Consider the following 26,791-nt stretch of genomic DNA (forward strand, 5'->3'; position numbering starts at 1 on the left):
GCCCGGTATGGGGACAGTGGAGGAAGATATAGCCTACTGTTAGATGCACACAGACATCGGTTTCTCCGCCCCATTTCTCTAAAAAGCTAAGGGATGGGAGTTGAAAAAAATGTAACCATTCTCAAATTCATAGACAAACCTATGGATGCAAGGACTGATCATCCATGATATCAAATAGTTTTAACCATGTTTTGGGGCTATACAGTGTTTGTTTACATGCACGTTGTTTACAAGCATTGGAGTAAAACAAGCGTATATTTGGGGTTATGACGGTACGATAGTTGAACTATGCTTATGAGACAAGTTATATTCTTCAAGAATCAATTATTAGGCCTATATATCATTGATTTGTAAGTCCAAAAATTGATGTAGCAACTAACGATTCTAGCTTTAAACATGACTTCATTTGAAGCGCTTATTCCGTGAAACATTATAGCTGCCGGTCGTGTCAATTTGTAGGCTATGTGCCAGTATAGGCCTATACTGTGTACATTTAATTTACAATGAGATTCCATGTGCGAGTATGACTTCTGAATAATTGGTGTGCATTTTCTTCGTTCTACCCTACCTGGTTGTACAGTGTAACTGTACATGTCCTGAACATTATGAAGACATTATATCTTGCTGTCTCAGAACAATACACAACTGTAATGTTCTCTCTGTTTGGTTGATTCGGGCTGTCGTTCAAGCCATCCTCCAATCACGATCAGCCTTACATGATAAGGCTATTTTCACTCTGTATGTACAGTACTCTCTGTATGTTGTAAAAACGGTTCTGGTCAGAGAAGAACATTAAGCGAGGGTGAATGAGGTTGACAACGGCTCAGTTGGAGCACCACGCTTTAGTTACCTTTACATTCTGGGTGGCCTGTTGTAGGTGAGTGCTGGAATACTTTGACTGTTACACTTTATTTTCCAAACACTCCGATCCCTCACTGTAACGCAACACCCAGGAAGCTATATTAAGTAGTCACACACGACTGAGACACAGGCAGTGACTTTCTGCTTAAAACAGTCTTTTTTTCTCGCTAGTCACATCTTTTCAGTGACGTTTTCAAGCACGTTGCATAGAGAAAGTTTGTTTAAAATATGTGTGTTGTAAGGCCAGAATCTGAATGGGTGATGACACGGCTAGGCCAGTCAGTGCTTGGCTGTAGACATCATACTGCACAAGGCTTTACAAGACCATAGCCCTAGAACAGTTCGAACGGGGGAGGGTAGATTAGAGAAGATGCAAAATTTGTTCGAGGAAAACGAAAGTACGCCACTGCGACCTAATGTAACTGATCATTTATCTGATTTCGATATAATTCGTGAATTTTCATATTTAGTTTGGTGATTTCAGATTGTTGAGTTGCTCTGTAGCGTTCATCCGGTGAAGAGAGTTCATATTTGTGTTATTGTACAGCCAGTGCCGAACTGTTATGTGTCAATAAGTTTTAAGGTGGACGCAGCTGGGGATGAGAGGGCCCTGGCATTCGAGCTGGGTATCAGAGGTATGTTTGAATATGTAGTCTAGGCTATATGCCGTCATGACAGAGAACTTGTTGGTATTTTAACCCTTATCAAAATCACAGTGTCGTTTTCACCTAAACCACTCAGTCATCCAGTGTGAGGTTTGTATCAGTGTATCGCCGCTCTCGAAGTGGTCAGCGTGGTGCTTTTTTGTTTTTCGTGAATTATTTAATGTCTTCAATGGGCTTTCATTTATAAACGTGTTGTTATAATCGTAAATTCCATCCCCCAAAGCCGTTTGGTGTACATTTTAAGTCATTGTTCGGTAAAAAACGACCATGCAAAAGACTGAGACAACATGTACGACATGGTAAAGCGAGAGTATTTGCATTCCTCTGAGAAACGGGAGCACTACCCCTATGAAATGCACGGCTACATTGTTACTAAACGAATGATGGCAGCGTTCGATTGCGTGAAAACAATCAAATTAGTGAAGTTTGGTTACAATTCCATGGATGTTTGTCACTTGTAGTCGCTCGTGGCCTTTTGGAACCATTGCATGTTTTGCATACGACACGTTCAGCAGGCGGGCTGGAGCAATTTGAGTCTGAGAGCTAGCAAGCTAACAAGCTACTTTTATTCCTAGTAACTGGTAGGAAATGGTGACTATGATGCCAATTAAACGTATTGCTGCAAATATCTGGACGGAAAATCCCTAGTTTAAGTAATGAAAGGTGCCGATTTGTCCATGTGGAATACCTTTGTCAATGAATGCATACGAGTTTGACAGGAGTGAGATTTATACTTCATTTTCCCCAAAGCAAGATGGACTCTCATTCGCTTGTCTATCCTTTCAGACCCTAGATCGACATTTTGCATAGATGCTAATGTGAGCTTTATACTAAGGACTTTGTGTTAGGTAAACAAAATATTAGTTTATACTAATTTATGAACAATGTTGCTCATGTAATGTTTACGGTGGGTTCACTTTATTGATTCCTTGACAGCCTAATCGGGTTTACAGTCAGCACCGGTCTTAGCAGAAAATAACCGCTACAATAGTAAGGTATAGCCAATCTTTTCGACTGAACTGTATTTACCTGATATTGCGTATTTTATTATGTACTGAGCGTTAACTGGTCTATTGTCTACGTTCATGGGTTTCTGAAAAGCGCCCATGTACGATGGACTGCACAGATTTGGAATCGACACCGTGTTTCAACAACAACAAATAATGTCCCACAATAGTTCGAAGCCTAATCACATATTGAAGACTAGACTACACACCCGTTTTAAGTTATTGTCACGGTGATGATTAATAAACATGTTTACTATGGCTACTGAAGAATAAAACTAGAATCCTAGCCTCTGTGGTTCTTTGGTGCGTTAACCAAGCATTGCAAATGTATCGCTTGACTGAGAGCAGTGTCTTGTATTTTATAGGTCATCATCATCGCATGACAAAGCCTGACTGACAGATTCATCTTCATCTTTCAGATACAGCTTTTCCATAGTCTGTGCCTAAGTAAGTATGCCTGCAATCCATCCCATATCCTCCAGGTCAAGGTTTCTTCTCTTCTGTTTACCTATTTGTCAATTGCCCATGGTATCCACTCATTGATATGCCATAATGCCTCATGTTATTATACCCTCATATTAACAATATAGCCTGTGTCTCATCATATTAATATTACATCATTGTCATACCTGATTTGAGTGTAAGCACAATAATCATTTCTATGGTTATGTCAATAATTGCGCAGTGTAATTGAGATATAGCCTTCTAATTAAGATGATTTATGTTTCCAAATTACATAATTACTTTATTTAAGAGTAATTCCTACAATCCTGTGGTTGCATAACCTGCACACTAACGAGCTGATTCAACAATGGTGAAACAGTGTGACTCGGTCTCAGGTGTGTATGCACACTATGCATGCCTCCCCCATAGCACAACCCTCATAGGGCTCTGAGCTTGTCTTGACCAACCTGACCAGGAAAAACTCAGGGCCCTTGTTAGGTCACATGGTAAGGAAAAACTCAGTGCTCAATTCTAGTACATGATTTGTAGTTGACGCTTTAATAGTATGCAAAGATTCAGATGTTCACTGCATAAAAGAGACCAGTTTGACCAAAGTTAAAGGTTATGCAATGCCTTCAAAAAGTATCCACACCCCTTTACCTTTTTCACATCTTGTTGGTACGAAGTGGGACCTTTTTTTGTGGGTCAACGATCTACACAAAATACTCAAATGCTTTGCACACTTCACTTGTATAATATTTGCCCATTATTATATAAAACAAAAAAATGTCATGTTGATTATTGTTAGACAGTCGATTTAAGTCAAATCTGTAACTAGGCCACTCAGGAACATTTAATGTTGTATTGGTAAGCAACTACAGTGTGTATTTGGCCTTGTGTTTTAGGTTATTGTCCTGCTCAAAGGTGAATTTGTCTCCCAGTGTCTTTTGGAAAGCAGACTGAACAAGGTTTTCCATTAGGATTTTGCCTGTGCTTAGCTTGGTTTTCTTTTTATTCTAAAAAAATAAAAAAATAAACCTAGTCCTTGCTGATGACAATCGTACCCATAACATGATGCAGCCACCACCATGCTTCAAAATATGAAGTGGCACTCAGTGATGTGTTGTTGGATTTGCCCCAAACGGTTTTTTATTTATTACCTTGATTCAACTAGGTAAGTCAGTTAAGAACAAATCCTTATTTACAATGACGGCCTAACCCGGACAATGCTGGGCCAATTGTGCGCCGCCCTATCACACCCGCCCAATCACGGCTGGGTGTGATACAGCCTGGAATTGAACCAGGGTCTGTAGTGACACCTCTAGCATTGAGATGCAGTGCCTTAGACTGCTGTGCCACTCAGGGCAAAAAAGTTGATTTCGTTGCAACAGTGTTTGCAGTATTACTTTAGTGCCTTATTGCAAATAGGAAGGATGCCTGTATCTTTGTAGTGACTGGGTGAATTTATACACGATCCAAAGTGTAATAACTACACCAGGGTTATTCAATGTCAGATTATTATTATTTTCTACCCATCTACCAGTAGGTGACTTCTTTGTGAGCCATTGAAACCCCCCCTGGTCTTTGGTTGAATCTGTGTGTGAAATTCACTGCTCGACTGAGGGACCTTACAGATGATAGTATGTATGGGGTAGCCATTTGAAAAATCACGGTAAACACTATTACTGCACACTTTTACTTCTGAACTTACACTGAACAAAAATATAATCACAAGTGTTGGTCCCATGTTTCATGAACTGAAAAAATAAGATCCCCAAAATGTCCCATATTCCCCAAAAGCTTTTTTTATTTTTTATTTTGTGCACAAATTTGTTTACATCCCTGTTAGTAAGCATTTCTCCTTTGTCAAGATAATCCATCCACCAGACAGGCATAGCATATTAAGAAGCTGATTAAACAGCAGTCACCGTTGTGAACAAAGTGCCCCATGGTGGGGTTATGTTACTGGCAGACATAAACAACGAACACATTGGCATTTTATTGATGGCAATTTTAATGCATAGAAATACTGTGACGAGATCCTGAGGCCCATTGCCGTGCCATTCATCCGCCACCATCACCTCATGTTTCAGCATGATAATGCACGGCCCCATTTCACAAGGATCTGTACATAATTCCTAGAAGCTGAAAGTGCCCCAGTTCTTCCATGGCCTGCATACTCACCAGACGTGTCACCCATTGAGCATGTTTGGTATGCTCTGGATCGACATGTACGACAGTGTGTTCCAGTTCCCGCCAATATCCAGCAACTTCACACAGCCATTGAAGAGGAGTGGGACAACATTCCACAGGCCACAATCAACATTCTGATTCAACTCTATGCAAAGGAGATGTCGCGCTGCATGAGACAAATCGTGGTCACACCAGATACTGACTGGTTTTCTGATCCACGCGCCTACTTTAAGGTATCTGTTGACCAACAGATGCATATCTATATTCCCAGTCATGTGAAATCCATAGATTAGGGTCTAATTAATTTATTTCAATTAACTGATTCTTATATGAACTGTAAGTAAAATCTTTGAAATTGTTGCATTTAATGTTTAATAACACAAAACAACAAAAAGGCTGTAACATAACTTTTAATGTGGAAAAAGTTAAGGGGTGTGAATACTTTTTGAAGGGACTGTACATGTAACATTTCCACATGCAAATAGCACAAGATGCCAATTATAATAGTAATGAGGGATAGACTTGCACATGAAGACAATTAACTGTCTGATACCAGCACTCTAATCATTGTTGTTAAAAGACAAATGTCTTTTTGTTTATTTTATCACCTTGTTACTCCACAAGATATCTGAGAAATGTATCAAGATGTTATATGGTGGATTAATGGGGCAATCTGCAGTTGCTACATTCATTTTTGGATTTTTAATTAATGAAATGTACCCATTGATTCATCAAGAATATAACAAATGCCTCATGAGATTAGTTAAACTGTCGTCCCCCATCAGAACCCAAAATATAAGCATGTTTTACGCCAATGTTTGTAAACAAAGTAAATGTAAACAAACCCTGTAAAGCCTCAAAATGGACTGACCATCCATGTTGATATGGATGGTTGGTCAATGCATCTATCTCTATCCATGCATTTGAGTGGTTACATTTCTCCCACCCAGTCCCTCAGCTTTTTACTGAAAGACTGGTGGGAAGCCTGCTCTCTTATTGTTTCAACTGTGGATTGCTCCTATTAAGGAACTTAGAGGCAAGTATCTATCAAAGTCCTGAGGTGAATACTCGGATGGTAGCTAGATCTATTCAGGATTTTTTTTCATTTTTTTAACTAGCCAGCTTCAGATTCACATTCCAACGGGCTTCATCCATTTTAGGAAGGTGGATATTGATATTGTACCTGCCGCTAACGCAAGCCAGGTTTGTAACCGCACGTGCATAGCCCAGCGAGTCGAACACCAAACTCTTAATTGAGACAATTCTGAAGCCGCAATCCAAGAACAAGTCAGTGCCACATTTAAATCTCTAAATCAATATGAAAGAAAAGTTATCCTGCAAATAAGCTATTAGAAGTGCTGTCCTTTTATTTATGCGTATCGCTCTTGACGTCTTTGGTGTCCTTGTCAAAAAGCAACCTTTTTTCCCACTGCTATCGATAAAATGATTTAAGTCATACGAAAGTTTTTACTGCACAGGAAGTTTGAAATACATCCTGTAATTGCTAAATGTTTAGTGTGATAGGTAATTGAATAAGGGCAATTCCACCACTTTTCAACCTCATTTTCATTATTTCCAGTACAATACTAGTGTCTACATATGTGAAAACAGTGCATTTCTAAAAAAAAATATGAAGCTTATGTTCTACCCGATGACATCATCAAAAGCATGAGTTGGCGCAGACCCAGAGATAATTAGTTAGTGTAGAGGTGCTGACTAACAGAGAATAAACTGTAAGCTATAAAGAGTCTCTTATTTATTTTATCTTTATTTTACTAGGCAAGTCAGTTAAGAACAAATTCTTATTTTCAATGACGGCCTAGGAACAGTGGGTTAACTGCCTGTTCAGGGGCAGAACGACAGATTTGTACCTTGTCAGCTCAGGGATTTGAATTTGCAACCTTCCGGTTACTAGTCCAACGCTTTAACCACTAGGCTACCCTGTCGACACACCTAGTCAAACCAGGGTTTTTCTTAATTTGTACTATTTTCTACATTGTACAATAACTTAAATAGCGAATAAAGGACACTTTTCCCCGTGATTTATTTTCATGCCAACCAGTTATACTATACTCCTCTTTTCAAGAGAAGCAATGTGCTTAATATTAGGAAGGTTGAGAAATGAATATATTAGGCCTAGCCTATAGAAAGCTGATAGGATCCTCTTTTTGATAGAGGCCCATCACTGTTTTCTAACGCAATTGCATAGTCTATGGCAGTGGTTCTCAATCCTGGTCCTGGGAACCCAAAAAGGGTGCATATTTTGTTTTTTGCCCTAGCACTACCTGATTCAGGTCAAAGTTTGATGAGTTGATCATTTTAAATCAGCTGTGAAGTGCTAGGGAAAAAGCAAAAATGTGTACCCCTTTGGGTAGCCAGGACCAGAATTGAGAATCACTGGCATATAGAAATGTTGTCCAACATGAGCTCATGGGCTCTTATGAAGTGTTGGGTTAGATTTTCGATTACATTTGCATTGATATCAGGGTGATTTGAGAGATCATAGAGTGCTGGGTACCAGGTAGTTAGCAAGTTTGGTAGGCTACTAATGACGTCAGCCACATCAGAGCTTGGAGAAGCCTAAATACCGTGACGAAACGGTTACATCGAATTAGACTGCCATACTCGTGACCGTTGTTGTGGTGGTAATACGGTCACCGTAAGTATTGGGACAGTGACACGTGTGTTGTTTTTGGCTCTGTACTCCAGCACTTTGGATTTGAAACAAATACATTTGTTTCCCTGAAATGGGGGTGGGGTGAGAACTACAGTATGTACAAAAAGTGCTGTAATTTTTAAACAGTTCACCTGATGTGGATGAAAATACCCTCAAATTTAAAGCTGTGTCTGCAGTGGTGTAAAGTGCTTAAAAAATACTTTTAAAGTACTACTTAAGTCATTTTTGGAGACATCTGTACTTTACTATTTATATTTGACTACTTTTATATCACTACATTCCTAAAGAATATGTATATACTTTTTTACTCCATACATTTTCTCTGACACCCAAAAGTACTTGTTACATTTTGAAAGCTTAGCAGGACAGGAAATTGATCAAATTCACACACTTATCAAGAGATCATCCATAATGCCTCTGCGCTGATGACTCACTAAACACATGCTTTGTTTGTAAATGAGTGTTGGAGCATACCCCTGGTTATCCATAAATTAAAATATGAAAATTGCCATCTGGTTTGCTTAATATAAAGAATTTGAAATGATTTATACTTTTACTTTTGATACTTAAGTATATTTCAAACCAAATACTTTTAGACTTTTACTCCAATAGAATTTTACAGGGTGACTTTTACTTGAGTCATTGTCTATTAAGTTATCTTTTACTCAAGTATGACGATTGAGTACTTTTTCCACAACTGAGAGTCTGCACCTTAAACCTCAGTTGTTGTAGCGTTTCAAATCCAAAGTGCTGGAATACAGAGCCAAACATGTCACTGTCCAAATACTTTTGGACCTCACTTTATGTAGACTCTGGTATGGCGCTGTAGATAATGAATATGAGGTTGAAAAGTGGCGGAATTGCCCTTTTAACAAAAAATATATTTTTCTATTATAATAAAATATGAGGGCAGTGAAAAAATATTACAAATACATTGGACCCAGCTATCAATTACATTTATTTTTCCTAAGTATTGAATACAGTAGTTCATTTACAGAAATTGAAGGATAGATACTGCATACCCTTTACAGTAGAGTAAATACACACAGATGTGAGTTAATCTGATCAAATGCTGTGGTATCACAACCTGCCCTAAAACACAGACTTGTCTTCTTTTGTCAGATATGAGGTTCTTTCTATACCCAAGTATTGAAGTGTAGAATCTAATGGTTGTCAAATCATATTTTATTGGTCACATACACATGGTTAGCAGATGTTAATGCGAGTGTAGCGAAATGCTTGTGCTTCTAGTGCCGACCATGCGGTAATACCTAACAATTTCAAAACAACCCATATGTAAAATGTATGCCCACATGACTAAGTTGCTTTGTATAAAAGCATCTGCTAGATGGCATTGCACCACACACGCAGGGGTCCTGTGTGGCTCAGTCGGTAGAGCATGGCGTGGGTTCGATTCCCGCTGGGGCCACCCATATGTAAAAGTAGTGGCCCCAGCCGACTTGTAAGTCGCTTTGGACAAAAGCGTCTGCTAAATGGGATATATATAAGTCCAAACTATTCTGCAAGCGTATATCTACACATAGAATTGTGCACTCCATTGACCACACCCTGGCCACAGTGATGATGCCATCAGCCAATTAGAGACATGGGCAGTCTGGTGTTCAGTCTCAAAGTACTTTTGAAATGGCAGCCTCAATTTACTGCTAATTCTGTATCTTAGTACAAAACTGAGTGACCTTACCAAGCGATTTTGGCCTTTTGGTATAATATATTGGTTTTGGAAGGACAGTCACAGGGACCAGCGTTTGAGCCCTCGTCAGGGTGTCTAATTAAAGGGATCACTTTTTCATGACCTTTAACCTTTAGTCTCTGTTACTACTATGGCCAACACCAGCAGTTGCTCAAGAGACTAAAGAATTCAGTCAATTAATCAATCCAATGTATTTGTATAGTGCTACTTACAAAGTCATTGATCAGTGCGCTCAACAAAACCCAACACCAAATGCTCCAACATGAATTTCCCCTAGGTAAAGATCTGGCATCTGCTTCCCCTCCCCCAATCCTAACCTTAAAACAACAATCCATATTGGTGAAACTGCGTGTCCATTTGTGATATTACAACAACAAAGAAGTTACTGCAAACAACATACTGTTGCACGGGCGATAGAGCACAGTATGTATTGCACCTTTTTATTTTTTTTGCGTGATGCTCAGCTCAGCAACAAAACCAATACCTGTGGTGGAGTGGCCAGTGACGCTGTTTCGCAGATGCTTTAAGCATTAATGGGGAAAACTGACCCAAGATCAGTGTCTAAATGGAACTTGATCCTATGCCACAATAAGTTGTGAGTGAACTCTGACTATCTTTCTCCCCCCTCCAGGCTTGGCTGCGCCATGAAAGGTGGAGGAAGGGGTAAGGAGCCTCCTGTGGAGGTGGAGGTGAGCGGCAAGCGGCCCAAGCGCAAGTGTCTACAATGGCACCCGCTACTCTCCAAGAAGGCCCTGGACTTCTCGGAGGAGGAAGAGGAGGAGGACGAAGAAGAACTGGAGAAGGTTGGCGTCTTCTTTTGCAGATCTGGGATGCATTCAGTAGGCACGTTTTGAAATGATGAAAACATTTTATTGGTCAAGTACAGATAGTTTCAGACTAGAGGTTGACCGATTAATCGGAATTGAGGATTAATTAGGGACGATTTCAAGTTTTCATAACAATCGGAAATCGGTATTTTGGGTCCCGATTTGCCTTTTTAATTTTTAATTATTATTATTATTATTATTAATACCTTTATTTAACTAGGCAAGTCAGTTAAGAACACATTCTTATTTTCAAAGACGGCCGAGGAACGGTGGCCTTGTTCAGGGGCAGAACGACAGATTTTCACCTTGTCAGCTCGGGGGAGCCAATCTTGCAACCTTACAGTTAACTCGTCCAACGCAATAACGACCTGCCTCTCTTTCGTTGCACTCCACAAGGAGACTGCCTGTTACGCGAATGCAGTAAGCCAAGTAAGTTGCTAGCTAGCATTAAACTTATCTTATAAAAAACAATCAATCATAATCACTAGTTAACTACACATGGTTGATGATATTACTAGATATTATCTAGCGTGTCCTGCGTTGTATATAATCTGACTGAGCATACACGTATCTGACTAAGCGGTGGTAGGCAGAAGCAGGCGCGTAAACATTCATTCAAACAGCACTTTTGTGCGCTTTGCCAGCAGCTCTTCGTTGTGCGTCAAGCATTGCGCTGTTTATGACTTCAAGCCCATCAACTCCCAAGATGAGGCTGGTGTAACCAAAGTGAAATGGCTAGCTAGTTAGCGTGCGCTAATAGCGTTTCAAACGTCACTCGCTCTGAGCCTTCTAGTAGTTGTTCCCCTTGCTCTGCATGGGTAACGCTGCTTTGATGGTGGCTGTTGTCGTTGTGTTGCTGGTTCGAGCCCAGGGAGGAGCGTGGAGAGGGACGGAAGCTATACTGTGACACTGGCAATTCTAAAGTGCCTATAAGAACATCCAATAGTCAAAGGTTAATGAAATACAAATGGTATAGAGGGAAATAGTCCTATAATTCCTATAATAACCACAACCTAAAACTTCTTACCTGGGAAAATTGAAGACTCATGTCAAAAGGAACCACCAGCTTTCATATGTTCTCATGTTCTGAGCAAGGAACTGAAACGTTAGCTTTCTTATATAGCGCATATTGCACTTTTACTTTCTTCTCCAACACTTTGTTTTTGCATTATTCAAACCAAATTGAACATGTTTCATTATTTACTCGAGGCTAAATTGATTTTATTGATGTATTATATTAAGTTAAAATAAGTGTTCATTCAGCATTGTTGTAATTGTCATTATTACAAATAATAAAAAATATATTTTTTAAAAATTGGCCGATTTAATCGGTAGCGGCTTTTTTGGTCCTCCAATAATCGGTATTGGCGTTGAAAAATCATAATCGGTCGACCTCTATTTCAGACCTACTGAACATGACCCTGGACTTCCAGTCTTTAGTCTCTTGCCGTAGTCTTACTTGGCTATTGCTCCATGATACATGTACACAGTCTATTTGTTAGTTCACTGTATATGATGCAGTGACCTTTGACTCCAGTATAGAACCACCAGCCTCAGTACTTAACCCCCTCTATGAAATATCTCTCCATGGCTGGATGTGGGGGCAGACAGACAGTGCTGGTCTGAAAGGATGTGCGAGGCTGCTGCAGCCCTTGGATTTGAAGTACCTCATTGTTTCTGATCATGTTAAAACAATTTGTTTCTGGGTTAGGGGTCAATTCTGAATTGGGAATTGCTGATTAATTCCCATTCAATTTGATATACACTGAGTATACAAAACATTAAGGACATTAAGGTCCATGACATAGACTGACCAGGTGAATCCAGGTGAAAGCTATGATCCATTTTAGATGTCACTTGTTAAATCTACTTCAGTCCATGTAGATTAAGGGGAGGGGACAGGTTAAAGGAGTTTTAAGCCTTGACATGGATTATGTATGTGTGCCATTCAGAGGGTGAATGGGCTAGACAAAATATTTAAGTGTCTTTGAACGGGGTATGGTAGTAGGTGCCAGGCGCATCGGTTTGAGTCTGTCAAGAACTGCAACGCTGCTGGGTTTTTCACGCTCAACAGTTTCTCGTGTGTATTAAGAATGGTCCACCACCCAAAGGACATCCAGCCAACTTGACACAACTGTGGAAAGCATTGGAGTCATCGTGGGCCAGCATCCCTGTGGAACGCTTGACACTTTGTAAAGTTCAAGTCCCGATGAATTTAGCCTGTTCTGAGGGCAAAAGAGGGTGCAACGCAATATTAGGAAGGTGTTCCTAACGTTTTGTACACTGTGTATAGTAAATGGGTTGTTCCAACAATTTAGGGGCCTTTTGAGTAGTGTAACTTGGTGAAAAAAAGATTTATTTCACCTGATTTCTACATTCTGTCATAAAGAGCACATGTTGAACTTAATAAAAAAAACATGTTTTCCCAACTCAAAGGTTAAATAAAAAGATAGTATATTAAGTGACAAATAAAGTAACAGGGCTGACAATGTCATCTTAAATCATCCATGAAGCCCCTTGTGACTGGGGGAATGGAAGCTTGTTCTTTGCAACAGGGAAGGACAAGAATGTAATTGTTAGACATGCTAGAGGAAATGTACTATCTATGGATAACAGGGTTGATGTGGTCGACCCGCTCAGCTTTCCACCACACAACACCAGAAAAACCATCAAAAACAGTAGAACTAGTTTAACTGCTTTTACACTATGATTTGACTATGATGTTCAATGTTTCTTTCGAAAAATATATTTTAAAAGCAATAGTTTCAACCATATTAAAATGAGATTTAAGTTCAAATAACAGTGTTGACCTTAAAATGAGAGTGAGTTTTGTTTTTTTAAAGTATTTGTGCACAATTTCTACTTAAAATATCAAACGGGGACATAAGGCACTCATTTTGTGGAATGACCCAAATACCTTGTGTAAAATATGATTGAAACAATGTAACTGTCCAGTGTTTCCAGATTTCTATGAAATATTACCTAAATATTGATGCGAGTAGAGCGCTGATTGGCCAGCTCAGCCAATGAGCCAACAAATCATGTTCTATGAGGAAATGGCAAGCATTTTTAAAGCCCCAGTGCAGTCTAAAATGTGATTTTTCTGTGTTTTTGAAATAAATAATTCCAAAATTCTGCCAATAACAGCAAGTTTTCTGTTTTCCCCTCCCTATTCAGACAGTCCTAGCAAAATTCTTGCTTGAGAAATTGGTCTTTGCTAAGAAGCTATTTTTGTTTTAATAAATGCTAATAATCAGTAAGGTACTTAATTGTGATCCAGAAATGATATTGAGATAAAAATGGCTGCATTGGAGCTTTTATTTATTTATACAAATTTATTTAACAAGGCAAGTCAGTTAAGAACAAATTCTTATTTACAATGATGGCCCACACCGGCCAAACCCGGACGACGCTGGGCCAATCATGTGCCGCCCTATGGGACTTCCAATCACGGCCGGTTGTGATATCTTTAAAAGGTCTGTTTAAAATACAAGATTGAGGTAGGGTTCTTTAAAGTGTTGTTTTTCCCCCTCCAACTTATGCTTTGGCCACAAAGGAGTATAGGATATGTCAACAACCATTATTTGTGTATGATTTAACAGAATATTCGCTTTTTAAACTTTTTTTCAACAGTTGCTTAATTTCTGAATCACCGTTTTTGATAACTAGTTTTGTATGTAGTCTAGAAGTATTCACTTTCATTTTGTCATGTTTAAAAATACATTTAAAAAAAAAGGTAAATCCATTTGAATTCAATCACTTTTTGACAGCACCCCATTTTGATTTAAATGAAACCATTGTCCAAATCTTTGCCCATTGTAGAAGTGCTCAGAAAGTGACTTTTTGGACCTGAATGGCAAAACATTCAAGAGATAAGGGTGCTCAAAGTTAACCCATTTTGCATACTCAACCATGATATGAGACATCCATGTTTTCACCACTGGAAAAAATAAACAGTTGAGATTTCTATAATTTAAAAGCTTACAAACTATTGTCATACTATTTTATAATTTCTTGAAAAACAGTTGAACAAATTGTCTTTTTTTAACTTAATACAATAAAATAATGATGCATATTTGCATATGTTGTAGCTTAGACTCTTATTTTAGAACTGAGGTTGTGTTGTGCCCACCTTAGTTTGAGATGCTCCTGAATACAGTGTGGGTGTTATGTTTTGGCTAATACATCTACTAAAATGAGAATAAAATTGACATTTCAACTCGCAAATTAGTACAACAAAGATCAATGGAGGTCCACACCAGAGAATGTTGACATGCATGGGAATATATGTTTTAAATTATACTCTCAATCCTAGAAATATAGATTATCCAATAGACATGACCATTTTAAGTTGACATTTGACAGTGGGTGGACCGGTTGTCATCTTTGTGGTAGTAATTAGAAGACAAAATGTCAATTCAATTTCAATGGTGTACTAAATTACAGTGGTCTGAAGGGGTAGGTCCATTCTATGAAATCTATTTCTAAGATTTGAAATGACACCCACCCTGTATTCAAGAGCAGATGATGTAAAGTAGGGTCTAAGCTACAACATATACGAATATGAAACAAATCTGAGTTTACATGTTTTTTTTTTTAAATCATTTACATTTAAAGTTAAAAGTAAGTTTTATATAACCAAGAAATTAAATAGTTTGAGAACCCTGTTTGAAAGCTTTTACATATCAAAGTCAACCATTTAACTTTTCAACTGATGAAGACATGGATGTCTCATGGTATGGTGGGGTATGCAATATGGGTCAACTTTGAGAATTGTTATCTCCTGAATATTTTGTCATTTAGGTCCAAAAAGTCACTTTCTGACCACTTCCATGGACAAACCGGTATAGAAAGTTTGGTTAAAATCAAAAGGGATGCTGTCAAAAAGTGATTGAATTCCAATGGATATACCCAAAAAGGACATTTTGAATTATTCCCAAAGAAATATCAACTGAAACAATCGAGCCTTACCATTGTTATGATGATGATGATGATGATAGTGGTGGGGTAGAGATGATAAAGATTGAAATATCTATCACTGATGCATCTGTCCACAGCCATTGCTGGTCAGGGAGAGCCGGGGGCCGGAGGTGGCATGCGGGGGGCCCATGGAGGTGGAGGAGGACTCTTCAGAGCACCGGGCCCGCCGACCCATGAACGCCTTCCTGCTTTTCTGCAAGCGCCACCGTTCACTGGTGAGGCAGGAGCACCCTCGGCTGGACAACCGTGGTGCCACCAAGATCCTGGCTGACTGGTGGGCTGTGCTGGAGCCCAAAGAGAAACAGAAGTACACAGACATGGCCAAGGAGGTGAGCACCGCCAAAACCCTGTTCTGGAACTGTCAGGGGGCGAATCCTAACGTCATTTAAGTATAATTTTTACATCAATGTATGACTAAGTTAAAATTTAACTAAAGTTAGGATTCGCCCCTTTCTGTTTCTCTAAACAGACCATTCCATTTGATTTTGTCATTTGAGGAGAGTACTTTAAATTGAGATTATTTTTCCTCTGGACTGGCAGAGTTCAGAGCGAATGAACCCTGATTTGTGCGGTGTGACAATCAGATCAAGCGCTCAAACTCTAACACAGGATCACAAGCAAACTAATTTGAAAGACTATACTGAGACAACACCTCTTCAGTATGTTCTGCATTTTGCTAGAGTAGGTATTAATTGCTTTGTCTTTCTTTTGCTGATAACCATTCTGGCTTTGTGTCGTCTTCCAGTACAAGGATGCCTTCATGAAGGCTAACCCAGGCTACAAGTGGTGCCCCACCACCAACAAGCCAGTCAAGAGCCCCTGCCACACTGTCAGCAACGCACGCAAAAAAGTGTGGTCTTTCCCTTCCAACTCCCCTAAGGGCTGTGCCACTGCCAAGAAAGTGCCCAAGACTGACAGCACACCACAGCTTAATTTCGCCATGGCAGGTACGTCAAGTGATACATTTCTGGGTAAAACAGCTTATAAAATATGAATGTCATGTCTCAGCATAGCTGCCACTGAATTACTGTCGAATTAGTAAAGATTAATCCCACCTTGCCTTCATTTTGTGCCTTCCCAGATCCCACAAAGATGGGTGGCCTAAGCATGCTACTGTTGGCTGGGGAGCATGCCCTTACTGCCAGAGAGGTATGTCACAAACTGCACTGAACAAAAATATAAATGCAACATGTATAGTGTTGGTCCCATGTTTCATGCGCTGATATAAAAGATCCCTGAAATTTTCTACATGAACAAAAAGCTTATTTCTCTCAAATGTGAGCCTTTCTCCTTTGCCAAGATAATTCATCCACCTGACAGGTGTGGCATATCAAGAAATTGATTAAACAGCATGATCATTACACAGGTGTAGTGGGGACTATAAAAGCCCATTCTAAAATGTGCAGTTTTGTCACACAACACAATGCCACAGATGTCTTGTCTCAAGTTTTGATGAAGTGTGCAATTGGCATGTTGACTGCAGGAATGTTCACCAGAGCTATTGCCAGCAAATTGAATGTTAATTTCTCTACCATACCATAACCCCACCGCACCATGGGGGGCAGGCATAAGCTATGGACAACAAATACAATTGCATTTTATCTATGGTTATTTGAATGCACAAAAATCAGTGACGAGATCCTGAGGCCCTTTTCTTTTTAAGGTATTTGCGACCAACAGATGCATATCTGTATTCCCAGTGATGTGAAATCCATAGATTAAGGCCTAATTTATTTATTTAATTGACTGACTTCTCCAAATGAACAGTATTTCTGTAAAATCAATGAAGTTGTTACATGTTGCGTTCATATTTTTTTTCAGTATAGGTCCTGGGCTGTAGTGCAGCAATTCACCACCAGGGGACGTCAGAGTTATATGAGTTTATAAAATAACGTAAAGGCCCGGTCTAGTGGTTTTTCAACTCGTCAAACTGAGTTTATCCATGTTGTGCAACAACTTTAATCTAGAAATCATTCTTTTAGTGGAAATATATCTGAAGGACTTAAGTCATTCTCTCATTTGTTGGAAAAGCACTGTGAGATGCAAATTCAAAGATCACGCTATTCAAATGTTTGTGATGAATGTGTGAATTTAAGCGTGAATTGAACCTCCACAGATTTCATCTAGTTCTTCAAAGTCTGGAGCCACAGATGTCACTAAGCACCCTGAGAACTCCTCCCTATTCCAACTTGCTGAGGTAAGACCACATAGAATGGGATGGTTCTCTTGAACGTCTTGTAACACTATTTAGTAGGCCTGTCACGGCAACCGCAGTCTTACACAAGTTTGTTGATTTTATGCCAATATGCATAGATGTATAAAAAAATTGCCTACATTACATTTATTATCTATTTGCATAGAAATGGTTGTTTGCTCTTAAAGTAATCCTACCATACCCAACACACCAAATATGCCACAACCATAACGTTCCCTAAAATGATGGCACTACTATGCCTTTTCTGTGACCTATTCTGCACTGACTTTACATCAAGCTGCAATAGGGAAAAGGAAGTGAGGCTCATTCCTATTGAAATGGGTCAGCCAACCATCCCTTTGTCCCTTTCCAGCTCTCCTCCAGCACACTTCAGCCCAGTTTAACGGACACAGCTGGCAAGGGGAAGCCCTTGAGTCGGGGGGACCAGGCAGAAGTGGGTATTCTCAGGAAAAGGCTATTTGTGACTACATCATTTAGCTCAATGTTATTGACCTGTAACATTCATAGGCGAGGTGCCAACTGCTCAGCATGCTTACATACTGCATGAGTATGTAATTTTATCATTCTACATGATATTTTAATGTGCTATTAAGTAGTTGGTTTTTAAACCGAGTGGGGTACCTTCCTGCTTACTGAAATCCACATCAACAAAATTCAAATCTGCCAATACTTCCACTATTGGCTCTTCCTAATGTGTGGGCATGCCTTAAGGGAGGGCACAAATGAAAGCATTCAGTATATACCTACCATAATATTTAGTCAAGTCACAAATATGAACATACCGGTACATAATCCCAGGATCTTTATCTCCCTTCCCATTTTTCCCTAGACGTGGTCTGGCACCTCACAGCAGGGAAAATCTGACGTACCCAAGATCAACGTCAAGGCCCCTCTTTTTCAACTGGCAGAGGTACAGTCATTACGCTATCTCAAGTCTGCCACTCTGCATGACTACATGTACTTTATAGTATTGTCTTTACTATGCAAAGTGATGTTTTGTCTAACTATCCTCTGTTGTCAATTAAAGCAGATCTCTGATTCAAGCCAGTCGACTGCACCGGAGGGAAAGCAGTGTAGCCAGTCGGCTCTCTTCCAGCTCGCTGAGGTACTGCATGCCCTCCATCACAAAACCTTTAAGGGTCCATTTAAGCCCATTTGATATTACTAAAATCTTCAAAACCCCTATAGTGGAAATTACTAATAGTTATCTCCAGCACTTTCACAATCATGTGACTACTGAAATGTTAATTTATGTGCACTGTTGTGTTTGGTATAGATGTGTTTGGCCTCCGAGGCAGGGAAGATGGAGACACAGGACGATACCTGTGCCCCACACATCAAAACTGAGATGGTGGTCAAGGAGGACACTGGAGGCAACATCACCGATTTTCCTCTTTCCTCTCCCCCATCTTCCTCCACTTCTTCCTCCTCCACGCCCACCAACGCCAGTCCACCGCTGCTCAGCGTTCAAGCGGCCAGCGTCAAAAAGAAGAAGAAGAAGAAGACTCAAGAAGCTACTGCCAGAGAGCCACCCAAAGCGGTGGACAAAGACAAGATCCCTCGTCCTGGCTCGCCCAAAAAGACCCTCAAAAAGCGACCATCGTCTGAGTCTGAGTTGGAGAGCCTCCTCTACACTATCGAGGCAGTGGCTAAAGGTGCCTGGGGCAACGCCGAGGAGGATATACCCAAGAAGAAGGCTAGTACCGCCGTCGTTACCATTCCAAGAGAGCCCAGCTCACCCAAAAAGAAGTCCAAAGCCAAGAGGCCCCTGAAGGCTAAGGAAGAGGATGAGATGGAGGAGGACAAAGAGGATGGAAGTCGCACAGAGCTGCCATCGACAGTGGAGACGGCAGCGAATCTAGCAAGCCCCAAGACAGAGGCTGAGGAGGCCAGCATCGGCAGCACCCCGGGCAGCACGGAGAAGCCCACTGCTCCTCCCAGCCCCCTGCACAAAGTCGAGGAGAAGCAGAGGGAAGCGGAGGCCAACGCTGAAGGGTGTGGCTCAAGGAAGTCTGAGAGAAGCTGCAAGGGGGCGCTGTACAAGACCCTGGTGTCGGAAGGAATGCTGACCTCACTGAGGGCCAACGTGGACAGAGGTATGTATTAGTAACCCCCTGCCCAATCTCCACAATGACTGTCAGTATGCTGTTGTTTTGCACCCATTCCGAGTAAGTTCCTGTATTTTAATTTTACAGGTGGCTCCTCTAAACTCTGTTTCTGTATGTCTGTGTGTGTTAATCAGGCAAAAGAGGCTCTTTTCGAAGTGGTTCTGATGAAGGGGGCTGGACTGACGAGACCTGGGCTTTCTCACAGATGGGACCCACTAATCCCAAGAAGCTAAAGAAGTCAAAATCCAAAGACGAGACGACGCCAGGGTGAGTTCCCGGTCCAAGAACATTTTACCCCAAAAAGTGCTAGGTTTTATCACTGAAAACTAAATGAAATATGACTAGTGGGAGCAGAATATAGCGAACGAACAATAAGCCCGTTTGACAAGGGGCACGTCCATCATGCGAGGATTCAAGTTTGCACTAATGGAGATTGGCTCAGTGCGTTCGTGGTTTGATGCTCTTTGCATTTACGCCACAAGTCTGTTTTGTTTATAGACTATTAGTGAATTGTTGGATGTGGAAAATACATGATTCTTTCAGTGTCTATTTAACTCGCTCCGCTTTCTTTGCGGTGTAATGGGGTCCTCTGTGTGCAAGTTTACATCTGACTTTGAGGAATCCCTGAAGAGAGCAAATAGGCCAGGTTAGGTTATGGGCACTCCTACGTGTTTGAAATATTAATGAGGGCACCTCCATAAGCATTTACAATGATGTTGGTTCGTCCCATTCATATTTTTAGGGGTTTTCAAGGGTCAGTGTTTAATGGGTCAATGTCCTGCTTGAATGACATGGATAATAAGCTACTTCGTAAAACGGTTTATAGCTCAGTAATCGAGGAACATAGCAACAGTGGGCCTTAGTTATCCGATCAAGGCACACTTAAAACACGCAAGAGGGAACTTGAAAAGGTAATATTGTGTTGGCATTTCGATCAAAATATTAAAAACAACAGTGACAAACAAATGACAACGCGTTTCCGCATGATGAAAGCCTTCATGAAGAAAGTGGAGCTGAGCATGTTCCCACCCGTATCTAATCAACAACATACCTTTGCAGTTTGGGGAAACTGGAGGAGGAGTTTGAGAAGAAGTTCAACAGCCTGCCGCAGTACAGCCCTCTGACGTTCGACAAGAAAAGCGCCATCGTCACCAAGAAGAAAAAAACAGACGTTAGCACAGCACCGGAGGAACAACCCCCAAAACCTGCCAAGGGTAAGCTGGGAATGTTACTGGAATGTTCACCGAACATTTCAATATGTTTTGACAGAAGCCATCCATCCGCATCCCATACCGCTCCTGTTGCTCCTCGCTGTCAGGAACTTGACCACATTGTTACCATTTAACATGGCATGCAATGCTTTTTTTTCTATTTTTGTTTTTTGTTATATCAGGTCCATCTTCATCTCAGAAAAAGACTTTATTCCACAAGATTGTTAGCAAGTACAAGCAGAAAAAGGAGAAACCCAATACTGTGGACAAAGGTGAATTAGAGCATCATGTAATGTCTGTGGATTGTAATCCTGTTGTGAATGTTCTTGGCATGGTATTTACACATAGTTGGAGATAATGGACACATTACTCAATGTAAAAAAAGTGACAACGTAAGTACCAAGCGTTTTTATTTCACATTGAATTTAAACACGCGTAAAATATTCTCTCTTTAGTTGTTGAACAAGTTTTAAACTGCAAAGTGAGGAGTAAATAAATAGTGAGCCATCGAGCAGAAAAGGGTCTTGGCCAAATCCATTTTTTGCAGTCAATTCATGATTTACGCTTTAATTATCTTGGAGTTAGGTGCCCAGATCTCAAGTTAGAATTTTGGTTCAATAATTCTAAAATGAGTGGGTCTTTTCAAATGTTATCCCCTCTCAGACATAGCGATGCATAGTGACTCCCCCATGTCAGACTCGGCTGCCAAGGCCAAGCAGACCCTCGCCCCATGTGCCACCGCCACGCTTTCCTCAGAGGCCATGGGAACTAGCGCTAGCATACCGGTGGGCAGCCAGAAGAGGAAGGCTAGGAAGAGCAAAATAACCCACCTGGTGCGCTCGGCCGACGGCAGGGTGTCCCCAGCAGAGGGTAAGTCTTTCCTAACAGGCAACAGTTTATTCTGTATACTGTATGTGAGCTGGAAAACGCCAAATGAGGGATTAGCTGTGCATGCCATTTGGAGAGGCCATTTTGAATGACATAGCCTCATGGCATCTGCTTTGGTCCGTTTTATCACAGAGGACAAAGTCAGGGACCTGACCCCGGAGCAGGACGACAAGCCATTACCCCGAGAGACTTTATGCAACGAAACAGGGTGCTACAGTGCACCCAAGCTGGAGGAAGCAGATAGAAGCAGTGCACCCGAAGTCCTGCCCGCCTTCTTTAGCCTGTCTGCCCTTGCCGAGGTGGCAGCCATGGAGAACATTCACAGGTAGGCAGCCAGAAATATAGGAAGAGGGACTCACCTTTGCTTCAAGGAAGCTGTTCCTTTTCAACTTTTGTTGAAACACTGTTAAATTTTTCTCTGTACCCTTTGAACGTGAATGCGCTATGTTTTATTTTCTATCAATTTGTGTCCTTAGATAACCAGGGAGTTTCACATCTAATCTATGACCTTAAATTATCAATCAAGTACAAGGGAGGAGCCAAAACACTACTTCACTATGCAGACAAAAAAACATCCGAACACAAATGCCAAGAACAAGAAGTGCATACCTTGATTGGTTGACCTTTTACCAACTTCTCTTCCTCCTGTACCAGAGGCCAGTGTGTGATTGGCGACAGCCAGAAGGAAATGGCCCAGACCCCTGTCCTCATCTCCTGCGCTGACCAATGAAGTGGATCAGCCGCCCTCCTGCCTCCAGCAAAACGAAATGGACGCTTGCGTGTTGTGTGCGTTTTAACTTTTAACCTCCGACTCCTCATCCTGTTCTGGAAGGAAGGAGATGGAACGTGACTTGTGGATGGATCCCTCTGTGGTGAATTAGCTCTGGTCTGAGGGGGAAAGCGGGGTAAGAACCCCCCCCCCTCCCATCCACTCACCTTCTAAGTATTCTCCTGAACCCTTCCCTTGGCAGTAGGATGTCGCCTCCCTCCTCTTCCTGTACGGTCCTACCTACTTAGAGTACCCTGAGGAAGGCAGGTTGTGTTCACGTTAATGTGTAATCTTTGTCCGATATTACGCCATTTTAAGGTCAAGTTTTGCGAACAAAAATTGCATTTCAAAAAAAGAAAGGAAACCTACACACGATCAGCTTGACCACTTGTAAGAGAACATCTTCCCCCTTTCACACACTGTTGCAAAGTCCCCTCCACCTAGCATACCTCAATGTAGGGATGAGTCGAATCTTGTGGCTTCCTGCACACCTTCCTGCTTGAACAAATTGACACAGCTTGGTAGATAGTCCTTTGTGATTTATTTCATGTGCTACCCTCATTTTGATTTGCCTATTTAGTGTGGTCTAGAGATAAAGCAGACCTCTTAACCTTCCACACCATGGTCAAGTATTCCATATTACTCCATTCCTTGCCTTCCCACCAGCTTAGTAACTGCTACTACAGTGATCTGTGTAACCTTCCTTGTCAGTTTGAACTCAACATATTGAGGCTCTTGCATTTGAACTTAAGCTTACATTTAAGCTTAGATGGGAGGCCTTTGGTTAGCATGTTGTAAGTCTGAACCTGCCTGTTTTACCTGGCAGTTGGTCCCCTACAGTGGGGCTGAATTTGATGAGAAGCAAAGTTACTGACAGGATGGATGGTTCTCCATGGCCGTAACTCTCTCATTACGACATTAGCCGTACCTCAACCACTGCCATCCCATCCACCGCGCAACCATTCACATGAATCTTACATCCGTTTGAATATACTTGAATGATGAAAATGCATTTTGTGTCAATACTTGATCTTATCGCAGTCTGCGTAGCATCTACAAGGCTAATCCAAATGTGTGCTACTAGTTTCCTAAGATAGTTTTTTAACAAAGAACACTGCACTAACGTAGGAGGCGCTTTTAAGATGTAACTTTTTCTCAGTAGGGCAATGTGTTTTCCCCGGTCTCTCTTTGTTTTTCCTACTAGCCTTTGAGATTTTCTTATGCCAAGTAACGGTCCACTCTTAGGCAATGAGAATAATTAAGGTTTTGCTTTTGAACGTATTTGTTTTTCAGTAACAAGACAATTGCTTTTAATGCTTTGTTTTATTTTTTTATTTAGTTAAAAATGTATTTTTTTTGTATGTTCTAACCGAGGTAGAACAGGCTAGTATCCATTCCATATCCAAATAGCTGATCCTTGTGTCCATTCTTCTGTTTACAGTGTGTGAGCTGTAGTAAGGTTGGGGGACTCTTGAAGTCTGCACTGGGTGTAAGCTAATCAGATGGAAAAAGCTGTCTCAGGCTTATACAAGTAGTGCAAGCCAGTTCCAAGATCGAAGAGTCCCCAATGATATGTCCTCCATGAAATTATCATTATGCTATATTATTATGAGTCTTCTGTTTCTAAGTTGACCAATACTCTTTTTCTTAGGTCTCACATTCAGCCATGCTTCTCTCGCTGTTGCTTTTTCTTTAAGTTTATTGTCCTTTTTATATTAGATTCTTCTCCTTCACTTAAGTGTATTATGATGCTGTTGAACTAGATTTTTATTTTTTTTGCTTTTATCTTGTGTTCCCAACCTCGGTTTTCTTTTCCTGAGGCCTAGTTTACTGGATTAAGACTGTTGTCAAAAAAGCTCATACACAAAATAATGCATCAATGCTTACTGTACCTGTTAAGCAAATGAGCACTGAGATGAGATGCACTGCTTCTAGAAGGGTAGTTTCCACCTGTAGTTTCCAGAGTTTGTATTCTTAAAGCAACTGCATTGCCATTTCTGGGCTTCGTCTGAATGATGTGTGCTGTCAGGGCACAACATTAACTATTTAAAAAGGCTATTAGCTCAACCCTATTATTGTCCAATGGTGGTACTTAGTTTTAGCCAAGGGATTATAATGCCACAAAGTAGAATATATTGAAACTTTATTAAATATATCCTTACCAGTCAGGATTGGACTGACTTGTAGGGATCCGAGCAATGCTGTATTAGTTTATTTATCCCTAAAAGCAGGCAAATGGACTGTAAACAAGCAGACCTAAATCATGACTTTCAAACTCCCAAGCTTGAAGGAAAGCTTTTAAAACATTTAAGACTTAAATATACTGTATATATTTTCCAGGTTTGAGAGAAAATAAATTGAAGGGTGACTAAAGTCGTCCAAGCAGTAAACTACGCAGTTCTTCCACTGATAGACAGCAGTGTTGTTCTTTCACACATATGAAGCAATTGTCTTCCCCAAAAAGAGCGACAATGTACATGCTTGTAACTAGTGGTTTTGAGACATTTGCCAAAGAAAAGGGAAAGTTGTCTTTTAAATGAGAATTCTGTTGAAAACGAAGGTTAGCATAGCAGTTGCACTGCATTTTCTTGGTGTATAGATCTTCAGGTAACAAATGTATTATATCAGCACAACTAATCCTATATATCTGATGGGTTTCCTAAGACTAAAACCCCAAGTGGGAATGGTGTACGTTGTACTGGCACCTTTTCAATGCCTCTTTTAATAGACAATATTTGCACCTTATGATCCAAACCAAAATGATATCATGATGATCTTTAAAAATGTAATATCATTAAGTGAAATTAAGATTACACAGGTATTTATGTCCATCTTATGACATTATGCATTGAAGTATTTTGATCTAATTTGAGCATTTTAGAATCAAGTCGGCAACCAACCCCACACATCTTCAAAAACAGCCATAATATATCACCCTCAACCTTTTCTATTTAGAAAATGCCTCTATAAAATCCCTATATTATTAGTTATTGAAATGACTATAGACTATATCCTTTTGTGCTAGTACTGTCTCTTGAATGTAATCGATTTTGTACATGTATTTTTCTAATTCAATTTAGGTCTTGACTCTACTGTGTATGTATGCGATGGTGGACTGTTTCCACAGGTGAATAGTTTGTTACAACCTATGGTCCTCATGACGATTCAGCTGCTGTGCTGGGAACTCTGTGGAGTTGTAAGTCATTGTGACTTACCTGCCAACGTCTGTTAAAGTTATATATGAGAGAGATTTTTTTTTTTTGTAAGGGACCGTGTCACCCCGGACGGAATTATTTGTTTCTTCTCTGCAGTTCAATGAGGCTCTCACTTCAGGAAAGGGTGAAACCAGGGACACTCACGCAATTACAAAGAACAATTGCCAAACCCTCTGTATTCAAGCTTATTTATTACAATTTCTTTTTTATAACTGTTCATTTAGTTACAAAAATAGAAAAACTGAATATGCACCCAGATTTAAAAAAATAAACTTTCTCCCTTTACAGGAATGTAGATCACGGCTTCCCTTTTGTTCTTCTGAAGAGATGACGCCAGATCTTAAGTTCCCTCTGATAGCTTGTATAATGTGTGCTCAATCTTATTTATGTTAATAGTACTGTATCATGACATGTATGGACTTGATTGTTACAGCCCAGTTGTTCAATGCAGCCTTGCCTTACTGGAGCCCCTGCTTAGTGAGGGATCCCTTAGCCATCGCCCTCAGCCCCTTTCACTGAGTCATGTCATAACACTGTCTGCCGACGCAACTATTATTCCTTGAACACCTATTAAAGTAACCTATATTAAACCTTTTCATCTCACCACAGTCTCTTCTTCGACATCAAAGTGTGATTTCTGGAATCTGTTTAACATTTTCGTTACTCTGGTAATTGTTTAACATAAGCATTCTGTTGCAGCACGGCGCTCCAACTGTTTGATCTGGCTAAATTGGGGAACTCTAGCATAATGGGCACTTTAATGCAGTTTCGAATAAATGTATGTGACAATTCTCTTTGTCTTCTACTCATTCTGGGATGTGAATAACCACTTGATTAACCCTTATCCCAAACCTCCGATACATTTTTGGATTCCTCTGATCACTGTGACGCCACTTAAAGGTGCTGCTGCATGGTCATTCTGACGTCTGCATTGGCCGTGCAGCATTTACGATGATATGGGCTCTGCAGAAGTTAGGGTATTCATACTTCTAACGCTTCGACGAGCAGCACAGAGCCAAT

The 26,791-nt window shown here is 40.5% G+C and overlaps 1 protein-coding gene across 5 annotated transcripts; it reads left to right on the plus strand.

Moving 5' to 3' along the window:
• The first annotated feature begins 747 nt into the window (after positions 1–747).
• LOC135548916 (HMG box transcription factor BBX-like) lies at positions 748–26,361 on the plus strand. 5 transcript variants are annotated; one of them, XM_064979003.1, is made up of 17 exons: positions 748–877; positions 2,899–2,980; positions 10,190–10,361; positions 15,443–15,694; positions 16,111–16,312; positions 16,447–16,514; positions 17,482–17,562; positions 17,933–18,013; positions 18,410–18,490; positions 18,608–18,685; positions 18,857–19,676; positions 19,823–19,955; positions 20,748–20,902; positions 21,082–21,171; positions 21,563–21,769; positions 21,920–22,112; positions 22,442–26,361. In XM_064979003.1, exons 3-17 carry the CDS (start codon positions 10,203–10,205, stop codon positions 22,515–22,517), a joined length of 2,676 nt encoding a protein of 891 aa, XP_064835075.1. In that variant the 5' UTR covers positions 748–877; positions 2,899–2,980; positions 10,190–10,202; the 3' UTR covers positions 22,518–26,361. The 5 variants fall into 5 exon arrangements, with proteins under 5 accessions (XP_064835075.1, XP_064835077.1, XP_064835079.1 ...); XM_064979005.1 differs by having other exon boundaries at positions 18,611–18,685; XM_064979007.1 differs by lacking the exon at positions 22,442–26,361 and adding an exon at positions 22,264–22,430.
• Positions 26,362–26,791: the final 430 nt, after the last annotated feature.

The sequence above is a fragment of the Oncorhynchus masou genome, chromosome 11, assembly GCF_036934945.1.
Source record: "Oncorhynchus masou masou isolate Uvic2021 chromosome 11, UVic_Omas_1.1, whole genome shotgun sequence".
Lineage (NCBI taxonomy): Eukaryota > Metazoa > Chordata > Actinopteri > Salmoniformes > Salmonidae > Oncorhynchus > Oncorhynchus masou.